Source organism: Euwallacea similis, chromosome 14 (assembly GCF_039881205.1).
Source record: "Euwallacea similis isolate ESF13 chromosome 14, ESF131.1, whole genome shotgun sequence".
In the NCBI taxonomy this organism is placed as follows: Eukaryota; Metazoa; Arthropoda; class Insecta; order Coleoptera; family Curculionidae; genus Euwallacea; species Euwallacea similis.
The window spans coordinates 3,715,885-3,740,232 of record NC_089622.1 but is presented as its reverse complement, the minus strand read 5'-3'; the positions used below and the strand labels follow the sequence as shown (position 1 = coordinate 3,740,232).

Genomic DNA, 24,348 nt, shown 5'->3' with positions numbered 1-24,348 from the left:
TTAATAGACTGGGTCACCTGTAAAGACCTAGAAACCAAGAGAAAAATCATACTGTGTGGAGTGGTGCAATTATTACATACTCCTGTATGTAGCTTCAATATTTGGTTTGATTATTCGTTTAAAAATACATAAAAGTGATGACAATAATTCGTGCATACAAAATCATTTCTGCAGTAATTATTCAAATCACAAAGAGGGTTTCGTATACAAATTTCCTTATAAAAGAGAGAACGTAATGAATGCTAAGGATAAATTGGGGATAGTAGATCTACCTCAACAGTAAGCCCAGTGGACCAAAAACCTCATACCAGTGGTTCAAAACTAGACAAATTTCCATCACCCCAATACGAGCCACTGTCTGATACTCAATAAACATGAATGTTTTAGGTTGGTGAGATCTAAAAATTGGGGAGAACCTGCTCTAACGGTTTTTATCACCAACTGACCAATGAATCACAGACAACTTATCTTGTATTAAAAAAACAGTAATCACCTCAAATTAGAACTAAACTTATTTAGTGAACTGTAGAATCTGCAGAAAAAAGATGAGTACGATTTAAGTTTATGTTGATTTTTTGTTTTATTTTAGATCAAGGAAGTCGCCACCGCTTCGCAACATTTACGTTAATTAAATAATAAAAACCACATATTCTTTCAAGACTTGTGATATTATATTAATAAATAAATAACATTCTTGGGTGTAATAGAATAAATTAATATTCAAAACAAAGCTTCAAGCATATTTGGGAGCCAAAGCCTCGGCTTTTGCGATATACAGCTTCTTGGCCTCTTCAGTTGAAATGCCCTTCTTACCATTCCATGCGTTCCACTTGGATGAAGCTTCAATGCCAGTTGGTTTGGCTAACAAACACAAAAAACTGCAGTAATGAAATTTGAATAATTACATGAAATAGGCGAAACAAGAAAAATCTAATATATTATTATGTGTGGGCTTTAAATGAGAAACAAGCTATTAAAAGTTATTAATAAACATTGTATAAATTGGTAACATCTGGAGTTCAAAATTCACATATTTCTAAGCTTTAGCTTTGCAGTTAATTTCCATAAAGCTAAATCTTCCAGAAACTGGCGTCCTTTTATTATCGACTGACTAAAAGTATTAAATTCGAATTCAAAGTCTCTCAAAAATATCGGATACTTCAAGAAGTTTTACAATGCTTGATCAATATCTATGGGAATATACTTACGAATGTTGGTATCTCCAACTGTGGCCTGCTTATATAGGGCGTATACTTCCAAAGCATCAGAATCTGGAGGTCTCTTAGTGAAAACTCGCACTTTGCTGGCAGCTGCGTTGAAATCCTACAAAAGTAAAAAGTTCATATGTAAATTATACTTTGGCTTTAGAACTGTGCAAGAAGTTGTTTGCAGTTGTTAAATTTATAATAAAATATCTTGGACAATATTCCCATACAATGTGTATTCAAAATGGCACTCAAGGGAGTCAATATATCACCAGGACCACTCTTTACTTACTTATAGGATATTCCGCTACATGAAAAAAACACGACAACATTTTTAAAAAAGTTGTATTTTCAACTTTGAACTTCTATAGCAGGAAAGAATTGTCGAACTAATTTTCTTTTTTATTATTTTTGTGGAGCTCATAAAAGAATTGTCTAACAACGTTATGAAGAACTTGGGGGTCATTTTAAATACACCCTGTATAATTGCCGGATTTTATATATGGAATACGGACCATTTAAAAAGGGCTAACAAGAAAAGCATGCCATGTTCTGGGTTACTGGAAACCTTGTAATATCGCTCCGTGAAATCGAACATACCACAAAAATCCACAACTGGGTTTGTTTTATTTAAACTACCATCTCTTTAAAGTTACAATTTGTCAGTCCGGGACCAACCCGGGAACAATGAAAAGTGAAAAATATTTCAAGAATGGTACACACAAAACCGTACACACCTTAACACGTAACCGTTAGCTCCAAACGGAATGGCATACTCTTACATAATGCATGAATATCTATCACATAGGTTTCCTGGAAGATGTATAGACCCCACTAAGAACATCCTTGGGTAGCTCGTCCTCCAAACATCACCCCATTATATTCCTTTAAAACGTCAGACAAAAACAGGATTATTTCGACGGTCAAACGATTTTGCGATCTGCCTGTAGAAGCATGAGCAATGATGAATTCAAACTTCATCCAGGAATGGTGGCACGTTCTTCAGGAAGTGACACATACCAAGAGGATCATTGAGTGAATTGGGTCTCGGAACATAGGGTCGTCCAGAGAAATTAATGGGTTGATGAGTAGGGATTCCTAGTTAGAGAAAGGTAGGTCTCGCACGTGGTTATCGCTAGTAAGGGTGACTAAAGAGGATCAATACTTGGAGGAGTTAGTGAAGGTCCTCACGAGTCATTGCAGACTAAACAGATATATGCATCTTCTGAGAATGAAGGACGGTCCGTTTCGCGAACCCTGCACTATGGGGAGGGCCCTCATACTACTTCCTAGAACGATGCAATAGGTGCCAACATCTTAATCCGGGTCCACGCTTGCAAAAGTTTGGGCTGTGGATTGAACGAAACACAACATTGTATGTGTGTTTGCGAATTTACGCACACATGTTGTGTCGTATTCAACGCACAACGCAAATTTTTTCAAGTGCCAACCCAGCTATAAGCACAGGTTATTCTGAGCCGCTAGTCCCCTCCTCCTGGAAGGAACTTTAGATTTTCGAATGAGACAGGACATTCTCCCTCATAAAGAGGAGTTTCGTCGAGGTTGAGAGGGCGCACATGGAGTAAAAGGGATGGATTGGGAAGTGGAAAGGGTCCCAGGCTAATCGCAGAGTTTCAGTCTCCCGGTTCACTGCTAAGTACCATTACGGGTCAAAACCTTCTTAAGGCACTATAGCTATTTTAATATGACAATTTTCCAATTGTAATGTAAAAAATTACTCAAAAAGAACAATATAAAACCCATATTTACCTCGTCTAAACCCATTTTTATTTCACTTGGATGCACTTGAATACACGAAAAAAGACTCTGCATGAAAACCAGCTTCTCAGTGTCATTTTATAGGCGTACAAGGTGAAATTTGCATATCTAAAACTTCTGACAATATAATTTTTAGTATGATTAAACGGTTCTAATTCTATATGTTCGGATATGTTTTGAAAAATTTATTTATAAAAAGTTTATTATCCAATTACCAATATCATATATCATTTCTTAGTTCAAGGAGAGTCGCATGAAGTAACAAAAAAATTATTAGAAACATAGTGACAGATAAATAGTTATAGTAATTTTTCTTTTGAAAAACTATAATATGGACCGTCTACTCTGAAAGACGTATTCATAATAAATTCTATTATTTAGTTCAAAACTGCCATGGCATAAATACTCTTTAGCGGGCATATGTACCGGTGTACACTGTACAGTCTTAGTCAAAAGCATTTGTCACGTATCTAAAACCTCAATAATTTTAAATTATTTTGTATTCGAGATAAAAGGAAAATACCAATTGATAAAAATAGGAATATTTATTAAAATAAAACATTAAACATTAATATTTAATAGAGATACCTTTAGCTTTAATAACAGCTATGATTCTTTTGGGTAAACTCGACACTAAACGTCGGCATTCTTGTGGAGTAATGTTATGCCACTCCTGAACCAAATAATTTTTTAGTGATTCCTTTGATGTAATAGTGTTCTCTAATTTTGCACTTCGGTATCGACCAAAGATATTCAATGGAGTTGAAGTCTGGTGACTAAGAAGGCCAATCTATGACCTTAACCCCATTATCTGAGAACTATTGTCGTTCACAATTTATGACAGAGCGTTATCTTGCTGAAAACAAACGCCATCCATGTTGGTGTCACCAAACATTTTATTAAAAGACGATTCTAGTGCCGTTTCCAGTTCTTGGATATATTTTTTTAATCCATTCGGCCCTCACACACGACGATTTTGCCCACCCCGTATGCCAAGATACTACTCCACATCATTATCCTCGAAGTTACACTCGTTTGACCAGGCGATATTTGACCAATCCTCCTCAGTGAAATTTTTATGTTGAATACATTGTTGCAAGCGTTTTTTAAAATTATTTTCTGGCAGCCACGGTTTCTTCCTTGCTTTGCAACCTTTGAGCCCGACATATTGAAGCTGTCTCCTGACTGTTCTGGCAGAAACTCTTTTCTCAGTGCCCCCGAATAATTTTACAGCCATCTCAGAAGATGTGTCTTTCCGATTTTGTAAAGAAGTGCTTACCAACTGCTTATCTTCTTTTGCGCTTGTAAAGCCTTTTATTCCTCTTCTTTTTATATTTTCATGACTTTTTGATTTTTTTATAACGTTTTAATGCATATCTGACAGTATCATGAGGACATTTGACTATTTTTACGATTTGTGTGTTATTTTCACCTTCCTCAAAAAATTTTTTTTTGGGAAATTTTCATTTGGAAATTAAAATTTGACATCATTTAGACTAACCAGACACTAACGACTATTGTACCACTTTACAGATAGTCAGGGGTCAATTGAATTTTTATACGTTTTGCTAAATCTAATTCTCTCATTTTTGACATTTTTGTAAAAAAATAAGAGTTTTCTTTAGAATAAACCACTATAAGCTAATAATTATTAATCGATGCGCACACTAGGAGTGACCAAGTAAAATGAATACCTACAAGTAAAATTCAAGTTTGTTGCTGTAACCGTTCTCGCGTGTTTATGATGGTATGCTTTGCTTATGTTATTCAAGTGATTGCGCTGATTAATAACAATATACAAAATAATTACTTAGAGTCAAAAAAAATTAAATTTCTAAAAATTGAGAGGGGTGGCAAATAGTTTTGGCCAAGGCTATATGTGCTGGAAGTTCTAGTCACTACTTCCTTGGGTGCAAATATTACGTAAATTATCCAAAAGAATATTTGACCTAAAACCATCTAAATAACTTTGCTCCTCTGGAATTCCGTCTCATAGTTATCTGCTTAGTTTTTATCGGTTATTAACATAATTCGAATTAATGTTTTCTTGGAGTAGTTTAAATTTTTAAAAAATCTAAATTAAAACTTAAGAAAATGTATAAAACCAGTAAACCTTTTCCTTTGAAAATTTTCTTAACAATCAAATTTATGTGAAATCACTAAGAATAATTTTAACTATAAGGAATAAACGAGCATGCTAAAAATTCTTGCACAATATTAAAAATAGCGTGAATCACTTATAAAGGGAAAGTATAAATTGCCAAAGAACACTCAAGAGGATTAGTTGTTCGAAAGCGGTAAAAAATTGGTTGACATGGACCATTAAGTTCACCGCATCAGAAACAAAATGGTTTTTTGAAATTATCCTATTTTAAATTTTTGTTAAGGGAACTATTCGTTTTTATTTTTTTTATTAATCCTTTATATGAACTAATTTTAAGTAAATGCACAGTTTCACTTAAAAAATTCATGTTTTATATTGTTGTCCCAAGAAAAATGGCACATTAGTCTGATGAGGATGTATTTAATTTCTGAACATCTTAAACAGATTTTGCAAAACAAAGTAAAATTTTAGTTTTATTATTATTATTTTTGGGAAGTCTTGTTTGTGTAGTGCCTTATTTATTCTCGTCTTGTAGGTATCTAATTAAGTAATTGATTGACTACACTATCAGACCAGAGTTCGATTCGCGTTAGGTAAAAAAAACAATCCAAAATTCTTGTTTGCATAATTAATTTTTATTTTTTAAATTGTAAAGATTCGATGCTTGCCTAAGTGAATCAAAGGAAAGAGGGTGTCCACCGTCCTCCGTACAAGATGGACTTGAGGTATATGGATTACTGAAATAGGCTACAAAGAGTGACATTCATAAAAGTAACGGGATATAATTTTACATTACTGATTAGTGGGAAAATGTCCTAATAAGTACTCCCTCTGTCCCAAATTATGGTATACATTTCTTTAAAATTATTTGACTATTGAAATTTCATAAACTTAAAGGGTACGCTGTGCTCAAAAGAAATTTTGACAGTTTGTCATAATCAGTTAAAAAAAATGCAAAAGACATAAAATCAAAATCACACCGGTTAAGAAAAAAATATGGAAAATACAATAAATTAAAATAGTGGTGTATATGTTAGAAGAGACCGAAAAAACAAGAAATTAAGTTGTGACCAACTCAATGGAATTTTACAGTTTTTACTGCAGCAAAAAGTAGAAAACAAACTGAGCTGCGGTGCTATTAACGAAGCTGCAACCAAATTCGACGTTACTCAATTAAGTGTGTCCCGGATTTGGCAAAGGGCTAAAGGGCAATATGATAAGGGATCCCTTTGTACAGATGTTTCGTTAAAAAAAAAGAAAGAAAAATGTGGTCGAAAACGCAAAAATTGCTCGGAAAATTTGAACAAGATCCGAGATATCCCTGTTCATTCGTTGCAGTACAATCCGTAGTTTATCTTTTTCATCAGACATTTCAAGATCAACTCTTTTTCGCATATTTAAAAAAGGCACACAGTTGAAGCGAATAACATCAACAGTGAAACCATTGTTAACAGAACAAAACAAATTAGTTCGAATAAAATTTTGCTTATCGAAGGTGAAGCCAAATGGATTTTTTGAAGACATGTATGACTATGTACATATTGATGAAAAATGGTTTTACCTGACTCAAAGTAAACGATGAGCAAGAGCCTCAGAGATCTTGTAAAAGTAAGCGTTTTATTACCAAAGTTATGTTCACGGTTGCAGTGGCCAAACCGCGTTTTAATTATGCTAGAAAACAGTACTTTGACGGAAAGGTCGGAATTTGGCCCTTTGTTTATCAAGAGCCGGCCAAACGAAACATCAAAAACCGAAAAAAAAGGATCGTTAGTAACCAAACATATTGAATTTATCAACGCCGTTGAATGTAGAAAAATGATTGTTCAAAATATTTTGCCAGCTATTAGATCTAAGTTTCCAATGGGACATAAACTAAAACACACATATATGTATATACAGTGGTGGTCATTGAAATAGAGCCAGCTGATACTTTTGGTAAAATTCAACGCTACAACTTTTTAGAAACATTTTGATGAATTTCAATATAATTTTTATGCATGTTCAATACGAATTATTTCAAATGCACACCGAAACGAAAATTATAAGTGAACACGATAAAAATTTTCACTTCTTTGGTCTTGTTTGGTTTCAATTGGTCTGGTCATTAAAATAGAGACGTGAAAAATAAAACACATAGTACTAGTGTTCCTTCAAGTTTACACGTGTCGTTTCCTTCAAGTTATCATCGTGATTTCATTTTTAACATTTGGTGAAGTACTGAAGAATAACTTAGATAAAAATGGGCCGTGGCGTTCATTGCACAGCAGAGGAAAGAGTAGCAATCTTAACATTTCGGAAAGAGGAAAAATCGCTAAGAGAAATTGCAAGACTTATCGGGTGCTCAAAAAAAAATGGTTGAAAATGCTGTAAGAAAACCACCAAATCGGGAAAATCGTGGAGCGAGGAGAAAAACAAGTCCTCATACAGACAGGCAAATTGTTCGAGTCTCCAAAAAAGATCCCTTCAAGACGTCTACCAGTATTAAAACTGAACTAGGTTTGGAAATAAGTACAAGAACTATTCGAAGAAGGCTTCAGACAAATAATTTATATGGCAAAATAGCTAGAAAAGTTCCTTTGTTATCCTCCAAGAACATTAAGCAACGTTTAAAATTTGCCCAGGACCATTTGAATTGGGATGGTGAAGAGGGAATAAAAAAATGGCGCTATATTTTATGGAGCGATGAAACAAAGATAAATCTAATGGGATCTGATGGGAGACAATATGTTAGAAGACCACGCAACCAGGAATTATTACCAAATCACACCATTAAAACAGTTAAATATGGAGGTGGGAACATAAAATTTTGGGGAGCCTTTTCATGGTATGGTGTAGGACCAATTTACTGGATTAAAAAAACCATGGATCAACATGAATATGTCCACATTCTTCGAGATATTATGTTACCTTTTGCAGAGGAGAATATGCCGTTAATATGGAAGTACCAACAAGACAACGACCCGAAGCACACATCTAGGAGAGCGAAAACATTTTTAAATGATAATAATGTGGATTTATTACCTTGGCCCTCCCAATCGCCGGACCTTAATCCTATTGAGAACTTATGGACTGTCCTCAAGAATGCTATTGGCAAACATAAAACGAAAAACAAGGCCGAACTCTGGGAGGTGATCAAGACAGAATGAAAAGCAATACCACTAGACGTGTGACAAAGGCTTGTAAACTTTATGCCTAGAAGATGCGTCGAAGTTATTAAACATAATGGTCATACAACAAAGTATTAAGAGTTTAAAGAGAGTTTAAGCATTATTTCATAATTTTGAAACTGCAAAATATTATTAATTATGGCTATATCTTCGGTTGGTTCTATTTTTATGACCAAGTATTCGTGTTGATTTATTCCATTTATTTGTTAAATATTATGTTTATGCAATTTTTTAAAATTAAGCTCGTTGTTAAAGTTTTCTTTCCTTGTTATAAATTTACAATATACATTTATTATACTAATTCAGCGTGATATTAAAACTTTATTTTCCAAGGAATATATTTCTTTGAACTGGCTCTATTTCAATGGCCACCACTGTATATTCAACAAGACAACGTCAAACTATATGTCCATGATAATAATGAAGTTCTATTGGCTGAAAGATCAAAAGATGGATGTAACATTCAGTGCTAATCACAGCCGTCAAATAGTCCAGATTTAAATGTTTTGGATCTTGATTTCTTCAATTCAATTCAATCATTCCAGCATCAAGAACCCCCAAAAACTATCGACGAGTTAATCGAACGTGTGAAAAATACTTTCAATGCGTTAAGTAAAGCCCAATTAGATAATGTTTTCTTGACTCATGAAAAGTGTATGAAGTCTACTTTCATAGCTAGGGGGGACAATAATTACAAGATTCAACACATGAACAAAGAAAAACTTCGCCGTGAAGGACGCTTACCAGTGTCAATAATGTATAATAAAAAGGTTCTTGCCATAGCCCGAAATTTCAAATAGCCTAACAAGTAGACCTATTTTATGTAAATTATGTACTTATAAAAAACAATTAGTAATGTAAAAAAAAATATAAATTCATTGGTTTTGTATGCCATAATTTGGGACAAAATAAAAACAGAAATGTATACCATAATAAGGGACAGAGGGAGTAATTATTAAATAAAGTGAGTTATTAATAAATTGCTAGAAAATATGTGATGTTTCAAGCAATATCTTTCTAATCCCTATATCCTAATACGTTCATACATTTTAAGGATCTGCATATAAACTGCATGTCTTTAAAAAAGTACCCTATAAAGGAGTTGTAGTAAAAAACGAAGTTAAATCTAACAAAATCCTATAATCTAAATGTATACATGTTAGGAACAGTATATTGACAAGTGGCCATAAATTACTCATTTTGATCACTTTACGGGATTAGCGAATTTATTACTTTCAATATTGACAAGTCAATTATTGTGAAATATTTCAAAGAATCATCTCAAAATTCTAACATGAATTCTCTCTAGTTTTAAAACCTTCTGTTTTGATTTATTCAATAAGTGTCCTCAATTTTCTAAATAAGGATGCAATATAATCATTTTTGCCAGATAGAGTACTTAAATTCAAAAGAGTGAGTTTTAATCTTTTTCCAGGGAAACCAAGTGTTTTTCAATGTAATTGAAAAGTAAAATGAGACATATGGAATAAGCAAAAAGACCTAAACCAAGAGGAAAGTATGGAGCAGTTTGTGCATACTGTTCGAAAAGCGTATTCGTGCTCTTACTAATATACATACATATGTATATTGGAATAAGGACTTAAAATAAGAAAATCAAATAAGGAATTGTTAAAGGCAATGTACCTAACTAAAAATAAGATAGATATGTATGTAATTTGTTTTTCACTTTTATATTACTTTTAAGATTGAAATACATTTTTTTTTAATTTTCGACCTCATTAGTGTTATTTGTACATTTTGGCAGTATCACATTACTGTACTCTACTACTCTCCCCAATTTCCCTGCCACATGCCAAGTCTACTTACAGATTAATATGTCTGTAATATGGTGTAAATATATAAATAGTTCTTTAAATTGGCCAAAACCAAATTATTTTATTTTTTGTGGCCATACCTATACGTAATACTGACATATTTATGTATTAAAATTAATATTGAAACTGATATTCCAAAAGGTATTCAAAAATTCGTAGTTGAAAAACAAAGCAGAACACTATTCTTGAAGGGAATTTAAATTGCAGTTTCAAGGTTTTGTTAATCTCAGTCTAAGACGTTATTTTTTTAAGAATTTCGAGATAGAAAATTTACATTACATTGAATCCCCGATGGCTAAGTTCTTGAGATACAGGATATCCAAATAAAAATTTAATTTTCGGCTTTTGAATAAATTTTTGGGCAATAATACCGCATTTTAACGAAATTTTGCATACCTAAAAAATGTTTAATAAGAAACTCAAATATTTACTCAGTTTTTTTATTTACCGTTAGAGGGCACCGCATGCTGCGATATACCGGAACTTAAATAGCCATAACTTTTTTGTAGCTCACTGTATGTCACTGTTTAATTATAAACAAACTTATTCTCACTCATTTTTACTGATAGAAGGGATTTTTAATATTTCTCGTTAACAACGTACCTGAAGTTGAACTTTTAGTACTGTTTACTAAGAGTGCTTTTTGTCTGTAAAAATGAATTGAAAATAAATTTTTTTGTATTCAAAAATTACTTAAAGTGACTTACAAAAAAGTTATGATTCATTAAATTTAAGTACATCAGAGTATGTAAATACTTTGATTACACTTTGATAACCAATTGAGAGAATATTTAAGTCTCCCATTCTCAACTTTCCTGAAATCTAAAATTTGCAAAAACAAATAACGAAATTAAAATTGTAAGTTCAAGACCCTGTGTCTCAAGCATTTAACAATTGCGGAACTAATTTATTAATAATATTACTTATAATAATATATTAATACAATTAATATATATGTATATATAACTTTTAATCTTTCTTGAAAATAAATTTATATTCTTACATTTATACTAACGTTACAAAGGCAAATGGCTAATCGGGAAGGATTTTTATCATTTTCGGAAATGACTGATATAGTTTTAATAATGAGTATGTAGCCAACACAATAAAATTAACAATAGTAATAATTTTTGATATCGTGGTAAAGGATTTTTCATTTATAGGAAAATGCAGTTCTCTAGCGGCTCTATCTAGCGGCTAGATGTTATGCAGATACATTTCCTAATCGGTACCATCCAAAAAGAAAATTCTTCTGCAATTTAGTTAATCATTTGAGAAAATCGGGAAAACTTAAGCAACAGAGGGCAGGGCAATGTGGACGACCTCGCAAACTACAACCAAATCAAGAAGAACATATTCTTTAAATAGCGGAAGCAAACCCGGACACAAGTACTAGACTAATGGCTACAGAAATAAATGGGATTAACGAAAATGCACACGTTGACTTTGTTGATGTCCATAGAGTTTTAAGACAAAATTTATTATACCCATATCATGTTCAGAAAGTCCATGCGCTTCTACCACCAGACTTTTTAGCAAGAGTTACTTTTTGTAATTGGCTTTGCCAGCAGAATAACCATGACGTTAGGTTTCTTAGATTTATTTTATTTTCGGATGAAGCAACATTTACGCGTAATGGATTTACGAATATGCACAATACCCACGTATGGGCAGAAGATAATCCAAAAACTATTGTAGAGAGAAATCATCAAGTAAATTTTCGTTTAAACATCTGGGCAGGAATAGTTGACAATTTTGTCTTAGGTCCGATTTTCATACCTCCGCAGTTAAATCCTGAAAAATGTCTATTTTTTTAAGAAATTCATTCAGAGATTTACTACATGATTTGCCTTTAAATGTGTGTCAAAATATGTGGTTTCAGTTGGATGGTGCTCCACCACATTACGGTCGAAATGTTAGGAACCATCTAAACATGGTTCTTAATAATCGCTGGATTGGCCGGGGACAAGCACCTATTCATTGGCCAGCTCTGTTAAGGACTTTAGGTTATTGCTTCTTGGCGTAGTTTGCTTAGTTAATTTGTTTTGTACTTTCATCTCTTAAGTTACGCCCATGGGCATCGATACGTATTTGAAGGATTCCATCTGGGCGCCAGACCATCGTACCCATCAGGCCATATCGAAGGGCTCTTTATGGCTGGGAAATACGCTACTAGTCAAAGGAAGCTTTCTAAATTGGACCTTTGCCGCGATCCGCAATTCGGCGGATCGCAATACTTCAATGAAAGCGACTTGTATAGGTATTTGCCAGATGGCGGCGATTTTATGGCCTTAGGCGCGACCATTGCCCGTAAGGGATTCTGGTATTGGTGCGCCCCTGGTTGGAGTTCCTCGGGTTTAGTACTTAAGGGATGATCGCAGTAATTTTGCTCTCTTTGACCAGTGCTCGCTCTAGACATGTGATCGTAAACGTAACTCGTAATCTTCCCAACTAAGCAAACTCCCACTTCATACTTAGACCAATACTTTACCATTATTTATATAAGTGAAATTTAATACAGTCCACTTTCGTAAACCAAATTGTTGTTTTCGTGGTTTTCGTTTATCGAAGGAACCTCAACAAGCTCGTTCTCCCGATCTTAATTCATTAGATTTTTGTTTCTGGGGATTTATGAAAGATTTCGTTTATATGGCTCCGGTACTAAATAAATAACATTTACGAGAAAGAATCATAGAAGGTGCAGAACAATTTAAGTTGAAACCACAACTTTTTCAAAATATTCGCATCTCAGTAATAAAAAGAGCTCGGATGTGTATTGAAGAAGAGGGCAATTATATTGAACATTTAATTTAGATTCGTTCAATCCATTTAGTTGTAGTATTATTATTTATTTTTAACTTTCCAAAATCGTTGTCCGTTTGCTGAAATTTCCCAATTTGGATAAAATTAAATAAAATCTAGAAGAAATATTAAGGAAAAGGTCTGTTTTATTTATAACATTTAAGATAAGTATGTGACAATACATCGTGTATTTAAAGATACGTTTCCGATATACTAAACAAAAAATAGTTATAATGTATTGAAAGGCAATATGCTGGAATATCTTCTAAAGTAAGCAGTAAATCAAAATTTTACAAGAATGAAAAAATTAAGATAAAAGAATATTTAGTTTAAAAATTTAAACACGTTCACCATTAGCGCGCGCAAAAAAAAGTTTGGGAGGGGGACGTGTCCGTGACACCCAATTTCCTCTCTCCGGTTTAAAATTTTTTAACCAAAATTATAGGAAAAGAACGCTACATCGAACTGTGCATCACTACAAAATTTCATTAAAAAACGATAAGAAGTACTGAAGTTATTAACCAAATAAATTAATTTTTTAACAACTTTAACACTAGAGTGAGTATAAAACGCCAAAGAAAAAAGTCGTACTAGGAAAGTCTACTTATTTTCGCTCAAGGAATCTGTGGTTAGCGAATTGATATATGATATATAATAATTTGTAACACCCTGTATATATACAATAATATAATAACAATTAATGATAATATGAACGTTTTCTATATATTTAAATTGTTCAAAGATTTATCAATTAAAGTTTGTACACACACTTAATTAACACCCTGTACATAAGTATAACTTACTGGACGTATTTTAGGAGCCTTTTAGTATCACTCCTGCATGGCTATATTTTAATTCAATTGTGTATAGATATTTTCTATTAGTAAAACATTTGTTAGCTCAAAATCAAAATTGAAGAGGCAAGAGTTAACAGCAGAAAATATTTATTAAGATATGTTGTTTTAATCTTGTCACTCTTTTAGAGGCGCTCCTGACTTATATTATTTGGATCTTCGTTTAAATTAAATTAATCTTCAAATATTTTAAAGCGTATAAATTTTTTATGACTCACAAATTTGATTTTAGTCACGCACCTAGAAATCAAGACTTCCCAAAGTTTTCTCCCTAGTTCAGATTAGCGCAGCATAGTTTCTTTGCAAAGAATCCTTGTGTGGGCGGTTCTTTGCAAGGAATCTTTTTGAGAAAATTTAGATATTTTTTTAACTTTTAAAAATTAACATTTCAATTATATTGTTCTCTTTTACAACCTTCAAAAATCATGAAAACCTATTGCATGGCATGTTTTCGCTATGGAATTATTTGTCTGCAAAAAAAAAAAATTTCATTCCAATCCAAAATATACAATTTAAAGATGTATTTCATTTTCGTACTGGTGGCAAAAATCAACATTTGGGATTAATTTAATATACGTAATAAATAACCATAAATATTATACAGTTCAGGAAACGTTTTTTTTTTATCTAGGTCTACAAGTTTTACAACCAAGTACTCATTCATCTGCTTTTATACCGGTCATAAATCAATATATGCTGACAATCTGGCATTACCACTGATATTTTCTAAATATACGAAAAATAATTGATTGGCTTTTAGGACTGGAAATATTAGAAAACATCCAGTTTAACAGGTAATGACTTTCGAGAATTTTCTTGAATTATTATCATAAAAAAAATTATTTTGTGAAAATACATGAATACTTCAATTTTTATGCTTTAAATTATTGTCAAACTTTGTTTTTTCTATGCATGCTTTTGCCTATTATAAACGTACTATGGGATTCATAAAACGTTTCCCATCATAACAGCATGCACTTTATTCCTCTACGACAATTACAATAAATTTACATGAAAACGTCTCTTTAACCTTTAGCCCCTGAGGAGCATTGGACGGTGTTAATACCTGATTCTCAAAAAATTGAAAAAATTAAATTCTCGAAATACATTAATTACAGGTATCTGAGGCAACGTTGCCTCCTTTACTGCAATATCCGAGTTAACCGACAATGATGATAGATGATCAGTTATTATTCAGATATGTAAATACAAATGACAATGCTCTTTGTTTGTTCATATTGTATCAAATTCTAGGTAATTTATTACATTAAGAAATGACAAAGAAAATAAAAGTAGGGAAGCCAAAGAAAAAACAAAAACAAAAATAGGCTAAAATTTAGACACAACACAAAATCGACATCTGCTGGGAAACACTTTCATTATCAAAAGCAGCAATGACAATCTTTTGCGATTTGTTTAACAAATTCAAGGTTACAAAATATAACCGTAATTCTTTGTAGCTTGAATAGTTAACTGCTTCATATCTAATATTGAACGACTCATACAAATACAAATTTAAAATCACGTAGGAACTACATATTTCATTTAATTATTCCAGTTCAGACTTTATTGGATAATTAAAAGGTTGTTAGAATTAGAAAAAGAACTAATGGAAAAATTCTGATTATTGGATGTAGAAATGCCATGTTTTATTTTTACTCTAGAATAATAAACGTAAGTGGAGCAGTGTTTTGGTAAGAATATTATGGGTTCAAACATTATATGTACAAACAAATTGTCCAAAAAATATATTGTTTTAATTTTATTATTTATATCTCTATATGTCTATATTGAAATTTTATTGTAAATTCGAAATAAATCTCACAATCGTTAATTTACAGATTTGAAATTGCCTCTAGAGGGGCTTTTGGGTACCTCAAATTAATTTTTTTTTCATTCAAGCTGGCTGAAAGCCTCATCTACATATTACCGAGGTATAAAAATCTGTGCCGTAAGAATAACCGTGTCTCTAATTAAATATACAAGGCGTTCCTAAATATGCGGCACATACGAAAGAGGGCAATTCTTTAACTTATTTCATGAATAAAAGTTCATATAAACATAGGTCCGAAAATGCTACGTTACTAATCTACAGGGTGTTGAAATTTCAAAATTTGTTTAGTTTTTTCATTATATTTCCGGCAATTTTTGAGTTATCTAAATCAAATTTGGAATATAGATTACCTCATGGGATTAACATAATTGGATGTAGCAATAGTTGTTACATTTTACAGGGAGATATTTTTTCACAGGTAATGCCTCCTTTTCTCCCCCTAGCTTTTTTATGTTACGCCTCTGGTGAATTCTGAAATGTAAAATGAATTTCATATTTTGTTTAGAAACTTTTTTTGTCTCTTTTAGTTTTCTCATATCTGCGACCGTTATCTTGTTCTTTATTATCTTGTTTTTATTGATTTATCAGTTCACATTTGAAATAGTAACTTCCGTATATAGTATATATATGCATACGATAATAAAACCATAATAAACAACATTTTTTTTATTCTTAACAGAAGGAAAAGTACGAAGAAGTAATTAAAGCAACAATAAATAACAATAGCAATTATTGGTAATAGTGATAATGACAAACTGCAAATCAAATATTGGAAATGTCCACCGCCTACCTCAATACGTTTTAAAATACACTTTCTTAGATGTCTCTGAATGTTAAACAAAATTGCCCTATTATTTTTAAATATATTCATGGTTTCTTGTATTCTCTGCCGCAGCTTTTGAAGAGTATGGAAATGAATAAAAAAAGAAAAAAAAGAAAAACATATCATAGCAAAATACATTGAACTTTTAAATGCAAATAACTTAAAAACTGATAGATTTAGACGACCTAAACAAGAGTACATTTTTTCTGTAGAATTGATTGTTCTTTAAAATTCTTGACTTATTTTAAGCATAGTTCAACAGATTAAAAAAATGTCTCAAATTAATTAAACAATACGATGAACCTAGCACCCTCTAGGAGCAACGTCACCATAACCTTAACATTCGTAATTTTCGCACCAAAAAACATAAAACTATAAATTTTCAGATTTATACTATGAAATCTTTCTTAATTATGAAAAAATTTTAGAATAAAATTTAAACTTTGAACACACTGTATCTCTTAAACCAGTAACATTGATATTAGCCATGTTGAGCTCAATCACAACATTTTGGAAACTACTACCTCTAGTTTAATGTTGACCCATTCTTTCTGACTCACTCTGTATATACAGGGCATTTCAAATTCATCATTGTTGCGAAAACAATGTTAAAAAAAGCTTGACGACACGATGCTCAAAGTACAAACTAATTCTTTGATAAAAATTCATTTTTGTATTCAAAAAAACGGCAGACATTTTGAAGATTTGTTATAAGAATCAGATTAAGTTAGTAGTTATTTAGAATTAAAACTTTTTTTATGTTATCGTTTCGACTAAACAAAAGTGAATTGCAAGGTATCGTAAATATTTTTTTTGTAGAGAAACTGTATGTCTGACGAAGATTTTACAAGAAACAAAAATGTTTCACAATAAAGTCAGCTCGTAGCGGAAAAAAATTAAAGTAATTCGGAAAAAAAGTAACAAAAATACAACTATTATTTACGAACTACGTGTCATTTTTAATATTTTCACCCATTAAAAAAAGATCCTGTTTACGTGAAAACATGCCAATTTATGTAATAGCTGTAAGGTCCAAAATTAGTTAGAATCGATAAAAGCGTTTAGTAACTATTTCGAAAAAACTGTATTAATTTAAGAACTTCAGCACTTTATAGCGGCAAAACGAAGCAACATTGGATATAAGTAAATTTGCATACGACGTCTTGTTTTTGTTAAGGAATTTTTGGTTAAGCGTTATACAACCATTTTAGGAATACCCTGTATAATATATAGACATTCCCAATAAAAATCCGACAACATCGCTTCCTGCTATTTGGCCTTGCTTTTCATGTTTGGGGCCACGTCCTGCGTGTATACAGATACAGTTCACTCATTTAATCATTGGCCGGTGAACTGAGTAGTCATCGACGTGCCTTTCAGTAGCTTAACAATATCCTTCTGTAAGTATTCATACGATTATCATCCATTCGATACGTAAGCCTTACAAAACGAAATCAAGTTTATGTTAGTTTAACTGTAGCTAATTGAACAGATATTTTGTAGCTACAACGCTAATTAAAAGATCATAAATATTATCTATTTCACATGTGTTTGCCTTGCTTTTTTTCTAATGTTATGTAAATGTAAATAAAACCGGTATTGATATTGTACTGTTTACAATTTTAACGAATAAATGACTTAATAATTAGGTCAGAATATTCATTTATCTCGTTTTCTCATTCTACACATCCTAGACGGTGATGTTTTCCTTCATTTTTATGCAAGGGTCCTATAATTTTTGAGATTTGAGAGTTTGAAGAACTCTTTTTTTTATAGGCTACATAACTGTGACGTAGATGAAAAAATTGTGAAAATTTACAAAATTAAAATGGCTTGTTGAATTTAGGAAAGAGGAACGTAAAATGCCAATAAAGGCAACACTACGAAAAAAAGCAAAATCTAAATTACATAAACAGACCCCAAAGGACAAACCTACTTCATAGCTCATAATTGAATGCATAATTTGAAGTATCTCAAAAGCTATAGGGCCAAAAAATAAATAACTATTTGATCGATTTACCTATCTATAGCGGCACTCGCAAAAGTTAAAATTTATAATAGATGTAGCATCAAAGTAAAAATTTAATTAGTATACTCCCATATCCATGTATGAATTTATTGTTCGTGCATTTAAGCAGTACACACGTTCAAATATTATAATTATTTACCTTGTTTTCAGTGGAGTGATAACATAAATATAACTTCATTAAAATTAGTCTCATGTACATGTCGATGTTACAATTTGATAGTTTCAAAAATACTAAATTACCTCGATTAAACATTACTAATTCACCTTAACACCCATATCTACAGTGTCCCGGGTATAAATATCATAATTAAATTAAACCGATGATCACGTTATTTTAGCTATAAAATTCTTATGATTAAAAAAATTTAAATGAATATAAGTTGGTAAACATTTCAATTGATAAACCAGATAAGTTCTTTCATGCCTCTAAAATACTCATGATAATCCCTTAATAGTTCTGGATTTCTTGATAATTTTTTAATTTAGAATATTAATTTAAAAAAAAAAGAAAAAAAAATCAAAAAATCGAATTCCATTAAATAGATTTCGAGAGAGAATAACCAGGAACGTACTTGAGAAAATATTGAGAAACCAGATAGCTCAATGTCAAAACACGTACGGTATTCCTGACAATCGTTTTGCAAAGACATAAAATCCTAATTTAAATTCAAAAAATTTTTAATACAAACCGTAAAATTTCATGGTTTTTCACGATCCTGCTGATATCTATTCTGATGAGTCAAAAATTGTTTAAAACAATTTACATATTCATAAATTTCAAATGAGAGGATTAAAGACGGTCTGAGAGACCAAACATCAAAAATAGATGCTGAGAATTCTCAAAACAATCAGGACTTCATACTCCAAGAGAAGCTGGTGTAATTTTCACGTCATAATGGTGAATATCATAAACCGTTGGTATAACTTTTTAGCACAATTTTAATATTTAAATCTTTGAATTTTAGTAGTCTATCAGGAGTCATTAAGACTTAGGAATGTGAAAAATCCTGATTGATTTGAGAGTTTTCAACATCCGTTTAGGCTTTCAGTCTATGGTGTCTCAAAAAGTCTGGAACTTCTGTCATTTAAAGCCTATGAGTAGGTAAATTTTATCAAGCAATTTTTTATTTCTAACTTCCAAATTTTCTGCAGTCAAAAATTATGTTTTAATTCCAAAGAAACCACGATGGTGGTGAAAAGCCATGAAATTTCAAGGTTTATTATGACGAAAATTACATATACTAGGTACCGTCGATATCACTCATCAGTTTTTACTACAAATTTAATACGAACTTTTATTAGTCTTGTATTTCGTATGATCAACTTTCCCCTGCTTTAAATTGCTTCCTATAAAACATTCTAGCTAGATCATATCACGTACCTTAGGAACTTTGATAACGCTTGTCATTACCATCAATAATGGATTACTCCTTTATTGATTTACGAGAGGTTTTACTAAGAAACGACCTAAAAATATATCGCCAAGATAAATTATAAAATATATAACGACAGGTTGAATTTGACCTCGCGCAACTCTGCAATTTTTCAGACAATCAAAATTGCTTGATGCCATAGGTAGATTATTCAACAGGATAGAATATTGGTTAAACTAAAAATACACAAGCGTTTAATAAAGAATCTGTACGTATATTAGTAATAAGAAAAAACTATCAATACCTACGTCATATAGAGTAGATTGCTAATTTAACATCTGTAATAACTACAATAATTATCGTGAAGTTCAAGTCATTTCGCCAATTATTAACACTTAATCGTTATGCTATGTGCCTGACTACAATGAATGATTATTTAATTAGTTATAGAGTTGCTTCAAACCAATCGATCTAATTCCTTTTTCTTATGTTTCAGAATTAACATGTCGCTTGACGAGGTGAGTAGAAGATTTTTTTTTATTTCGTTATTTATCATCGAATTAAAGTATCTCCAAAAATTAATTTAAAGTCATAAAATAAATATATAAACACTCTAAAACAGTACTAACTTGTTACACCGACTAAAGGATTTTTCCTTCTATAGAGATTCAACAAGGCTGCCGAGGATGTCAAGAAGCTAAAGTCAAAACCTTCAGATAACGACCTCTTGGAACTTTATGCCCTCTTTAAGCAAGCAACTGTCGGTGATGTAAATACTGGTAAATATCAATTTACTACCTATGGTCAATAAAACTTTGTTGTTCAAGACTCTTTAAGGTCAAGAATAATTATTTTGCATCTAATCTTGTTTATGTAACCGTTGGAAAGATGCAAAATCAGTTTTTGCTTCTGGTAACAATTGAAGCGTGACCTTTTTTCTGATTTGTTTAGTGATGTGTGAAGAACAAAACTCAATAATTATCATTATTTCTGACATGTTCTTTACGGAAAAAGAAATTTGAGTTTTGCGATTTGTTGCGTACAGCTGAAGAGACCCCACAATGTTTTCATTTTTAACTTAGTATCAACTGAAATATTCTATTGTTCTTGATAGAAAATATCTTTAGATTACTTAATATCGGAAATACATCTTACTGTAGATAATTAGTGGCAATCAAAAAAACGTTTGTATACTTATATATGCATCCCATATGAAAAAACATAATTAATTTCTACAAAATATTGAAAATTTATTATTTTCAAGCACGCACCTGATACTTTCTTAATGACTCAACAAGTCTACCTCACCAAATGAATGATTAGGCACTAATTTAAATTTTTATTCTCATTATTAGCCCGTCCAGGAATGCTTGATCTGAAAGGTAAGGCCAAATGGGACGCGTGGAACGAGCGAAAGGGGCTTTCCCAAAACGATGCCAAGGAAAAATACATTACAAAAGTAGAATCCCTGATAAGCACGCTGGGTGTTGCATAATACCTCAATCGTCTATACCCAATTTTAGGTAATACTAAGAAACAACTACCAAAACATACACATTACTGTATAAGGGTTTTTTATTATTATTTCTTCCTATTTATAGGAGAAATAAGTTTTTTTTTAAATACATTGTGTTTTTGATTTAATTCCACATCCCTGGAGCAATTTTTTTACCTGGCACCTTAGATTTATGTTGCTAACCCGGAATTTACTGCTTCTCCAAGGCACTAACATGTGTGTTCTTATGTTTCTTCATACTACTCGAATCATAAAATCCTTTTCCGCACACATTGCACAGAAACGGCGTCTCTCCTGTATGAGTTCTAATATGAACTGTAAGATTGGATTTCAAGGAAAAATTTTTCTCACAATATGAGCACGAATACGGCCTGAAATATTTATGGCTCTAGTTTTCAAATATTCTTATATTTAATATAAAGCACCTTTCTCCACTGTGTGTCCTCTGATGAACCTTAAGATGCGACACCTGAGAAAACGATTTTGCACATGTCTGGCATTGAAACAATTTTTGCCCTTTATGTTGCAAGCTGTGAGTGACTAATGATCCGCTATGTGCAAAAGTCTTGTTGCATATAGCGCAACTATGCGGTTTTTCACCAGTATGGACCTAATAAAGAAGTGTTAAAAGTAATCTGAACTGCAACTGAGTCAAATAACCTTAATATGTGATTGAAGATCGGCTTTCCTCACGAATCCCTTGCCGCAATCGCTGCACAAAAACTTCTTTTCTCCATGTCGAGTCTCGTGCCGCTTCAAAAGGACTAGTTTCGCAAACGCGTTGCCGCAAATATCACATTTGAACTCCAATTTGGATGATTCGATATCTGAATTAGAACCTTCTAAAGTTGTGGGATGGAGTTTCTTCATGTGCACTTTAAACGCTTTATCTCTGACAAACACCCTTTCACAAACCTTGCAAGTAAACCTATGCAATTCTTTATCTACTTTGTGGCTTTGCGTGTGAATGCGTAATGATGTGACTTGAATAAACCCTGAAAACTTAATTTCCTTAAATTATTCCGAATTTAAAAATCAATCATGCAAAAAATTCTACCTACAGAAGGTATCAAATCTACCATATACAGAAGAATGTGCGGCTACGAAGTTGCGTTTTTTTTACCTTTTCCACAAACGGGGCAAACGTGAGGTCTTTCCCCAGTATGGATCATTTTGTGTCTCTTTAGATTGCCATTAAGACTAAATTTAAGATCACATTTATCACATTTGAAAGGTTTTTCTTTAGTATGCACCCTAGCATGCATAACTAGTTTGTATTTATATGGGAATGATTTGTTGCAATGTGGGCAGGTGTAGTTACTATTGTCACCACTTACTTTCAAGCTTCTTTCACCTTTTTGTCTTACTCGCATTTTCTGTTTTATTCGCTTTTCAGTTTTCTTAAATCTTTTTATTAAGGGCAAATCATCATCATCTATTGAAGCACAATCTGATTTAAGATAAGAATCATTCTCATTGATAGGTGAGTCAGGCTTTATGTGATGCTCTTGGATTAAAGTTTTGAAAAATGTTTCATTGTCACTACAAGTGGTTTTGAAAATATGGAAATTTGTTAATAGGGTAACACATAGGGAACATATTTGCTGTGGTAAGTCAGTATTTTCGATATCCTAAAATGAGCTTAAGTTAGGAACTAAGTCAAAATTGGTAAAAAATATTTAATGCCAATTTACACTAATATGTTTGTAAATGGTCAGTTTTCTCAGCATGCATTCAGAATATTTGAACTAATTCTCAGAATGGTGGTCTATTATTTAAAACATTTTTAAAATCCATTAATAAGCCAGATTAAGCAGTAACATGTCATTTAGGTTATATGTTAATGTTTTAATCACTTCAAGGACTTGGGCTACTTGCTATGCTTATGACCCTAATTCTTTTGCTAGTGAATAAACAATAGTTTAATTCACTTGCAAATTTCAATACCACTTTTAATTGTTTTAATGTAATTTTCAATATAAGTAGTACATTTAGGCTTATCAAGGTCATCAACTACACCTTCACTACTTAAATTCCTCATCAAAAAGACATTTAACAAAAAGCTCAATCTTTGTTGTACTTGCAGTACTGAAGATTAAATTCAAGTTATTACTATATTATTAAAATATAGAAAGGTGCACAAACCACTGAAGGGATGAAAATCCTCAAAATTTCTTGAATTGAAACACCACTCTGCAGGGTACATTTTGCTAGGGGAATCAAGGACTGTCGAGACAGGCATGTACGGCAAAGTTGGGCTAAATCTTTGTATCTTATATCGCTCTGAAGTTGTGCCATGTCGTCCGTGGATTAAAACGTGAAATAATAAATTGTAACTTAAACTATGCTCCAATATCCTTCAAACATGATTTCTCATCTTCTATAGCAGAGCCAATTTATCAATTATTATTCTGTCACCTTGGTACAAAATTATCTAAAACTAAAAAAACAGGAATAACAATTCTTCTAGGTTATGTTAACGTTAAGGAAAGGGGTGCTAAGTGAGTTATCGCCAATGTTGCCAAGCCCCGGTTAAAGATCAGCGTGTTAATATCCAGTCTTGTCAAGTCATTTTCATTTTAATCATTTTACGTTATCGTGTAACCTGTATAGAAGTTGTCGGGGTTATATGTGTGCGTGCGTTTACCGATTAAGATGTCAGTAACAGTGTAGCGTGCACCTGGAATGAACAGGTTCGTTTTGCGTTATAGTTCCCGGTAGACACGCAGGAAGGATCAGTATTCAACCCGACAGAGAAACTGATCCAGTCGATAAAATACGCGCTTTTCTTACACAATCACTTTATTTACACAGGACTAGGATATACACTGATTATCACAGCTTGGTATGTCTAACACTAAGGGTGATGTTGGTTGTGCGTTATCTCGAGAGAGCTGAGGACCAAAAGAGAGCTTTGCAGAGGGGTTGTTTCCCTTTTAAAGGGCAACGACTTTTTCGGTCCGTCCGCTACTGTCACGCGCCGAGTGAGACTTGAGTGACAGTGCCGCTTATTGGCGCAGGTTCTTG

At 32.3% G+C, this 24,348-nt stretch overlaps 3 protein-coding genes across 3 annotated transcripts; 1 reads left to right on the top strand and 2 right to left on the bottom strand.

The window, feature by feature from the left end:
* Nucleotides 1-655: 655 nt before the first annotated feature.
* LOC136413439 (acyl-CoA-binding protein homolog) lies at nt 656-3,118 on the bottom strand. The gene is made up of 3 exons (XM_066396997.1): nt 2,976-3,118; nt 1,209-1,323; nt 656-861 (listed from the first exon to the last, which is right to left on the bottom strand). Exons 1-3 carry the CDS (start codon nt 3,036-3,038, stop codon nt 734-736), a joined length of 306 nt encoding a protein of 101 aa, XP_066253094.1. The 5' UTR covers nt 3,039-3,118; the 3' UTR covers nt 656-733.
* A 14,559-nt stretch (nt 3,119-17,677) lies between these two features.
* LOC136413424 (putative acyl-CoA-binding protein) lies at nt 17,678-21,373 on the top strand. The gene is made up of 4 exons (XM_066396977.1): nt 17,678-17,803; nt 20,302-20,323; nt 20,470-20,584; nt 21,161-21,373. Exons 2-4 carry the CDS (start codon nt 20,309-20,311, stop codon nt 21,298-21,300), a joined length of 270 nt encoding a protein of 89 aa, XP_066253074.1. The 5' UTR covers nt 17,678-17,803; nt 20,302-20,308; the 3' UTR covers nt 21,301-21,373.
* Nucleotides 21,374-21,494: 121 nt separating this feature from the next.
* Nucleotides 21,495-23,763, bottom strand: LOC136413423 (gastrula zinc finger protein XlCGF26.1-like). The gene is made up of 5 exons (XM_066396976.1): nt 23,467-23,763; nt 22,445-22,952; nt 21,982-22,316; nt 21,747-21,931; nt 21,495-21,692 (listed from the first exon to the last, which is right to left on the bottom strand). The coding sequence occupies exons 1-5, from the start codon at nt 23,617-23,619 to the stop codon at nt 21,512-21,514; spliced, it is 1,362 nt and encodes a 453-aa protein (XP_066253073.1). The 5' UTR covers nt 23,620-23,763; the 3' UTR covers nt 21,495-21,511.
* Nucleotides 23,764-24,348: the final 585 nt, after the last annotated feature.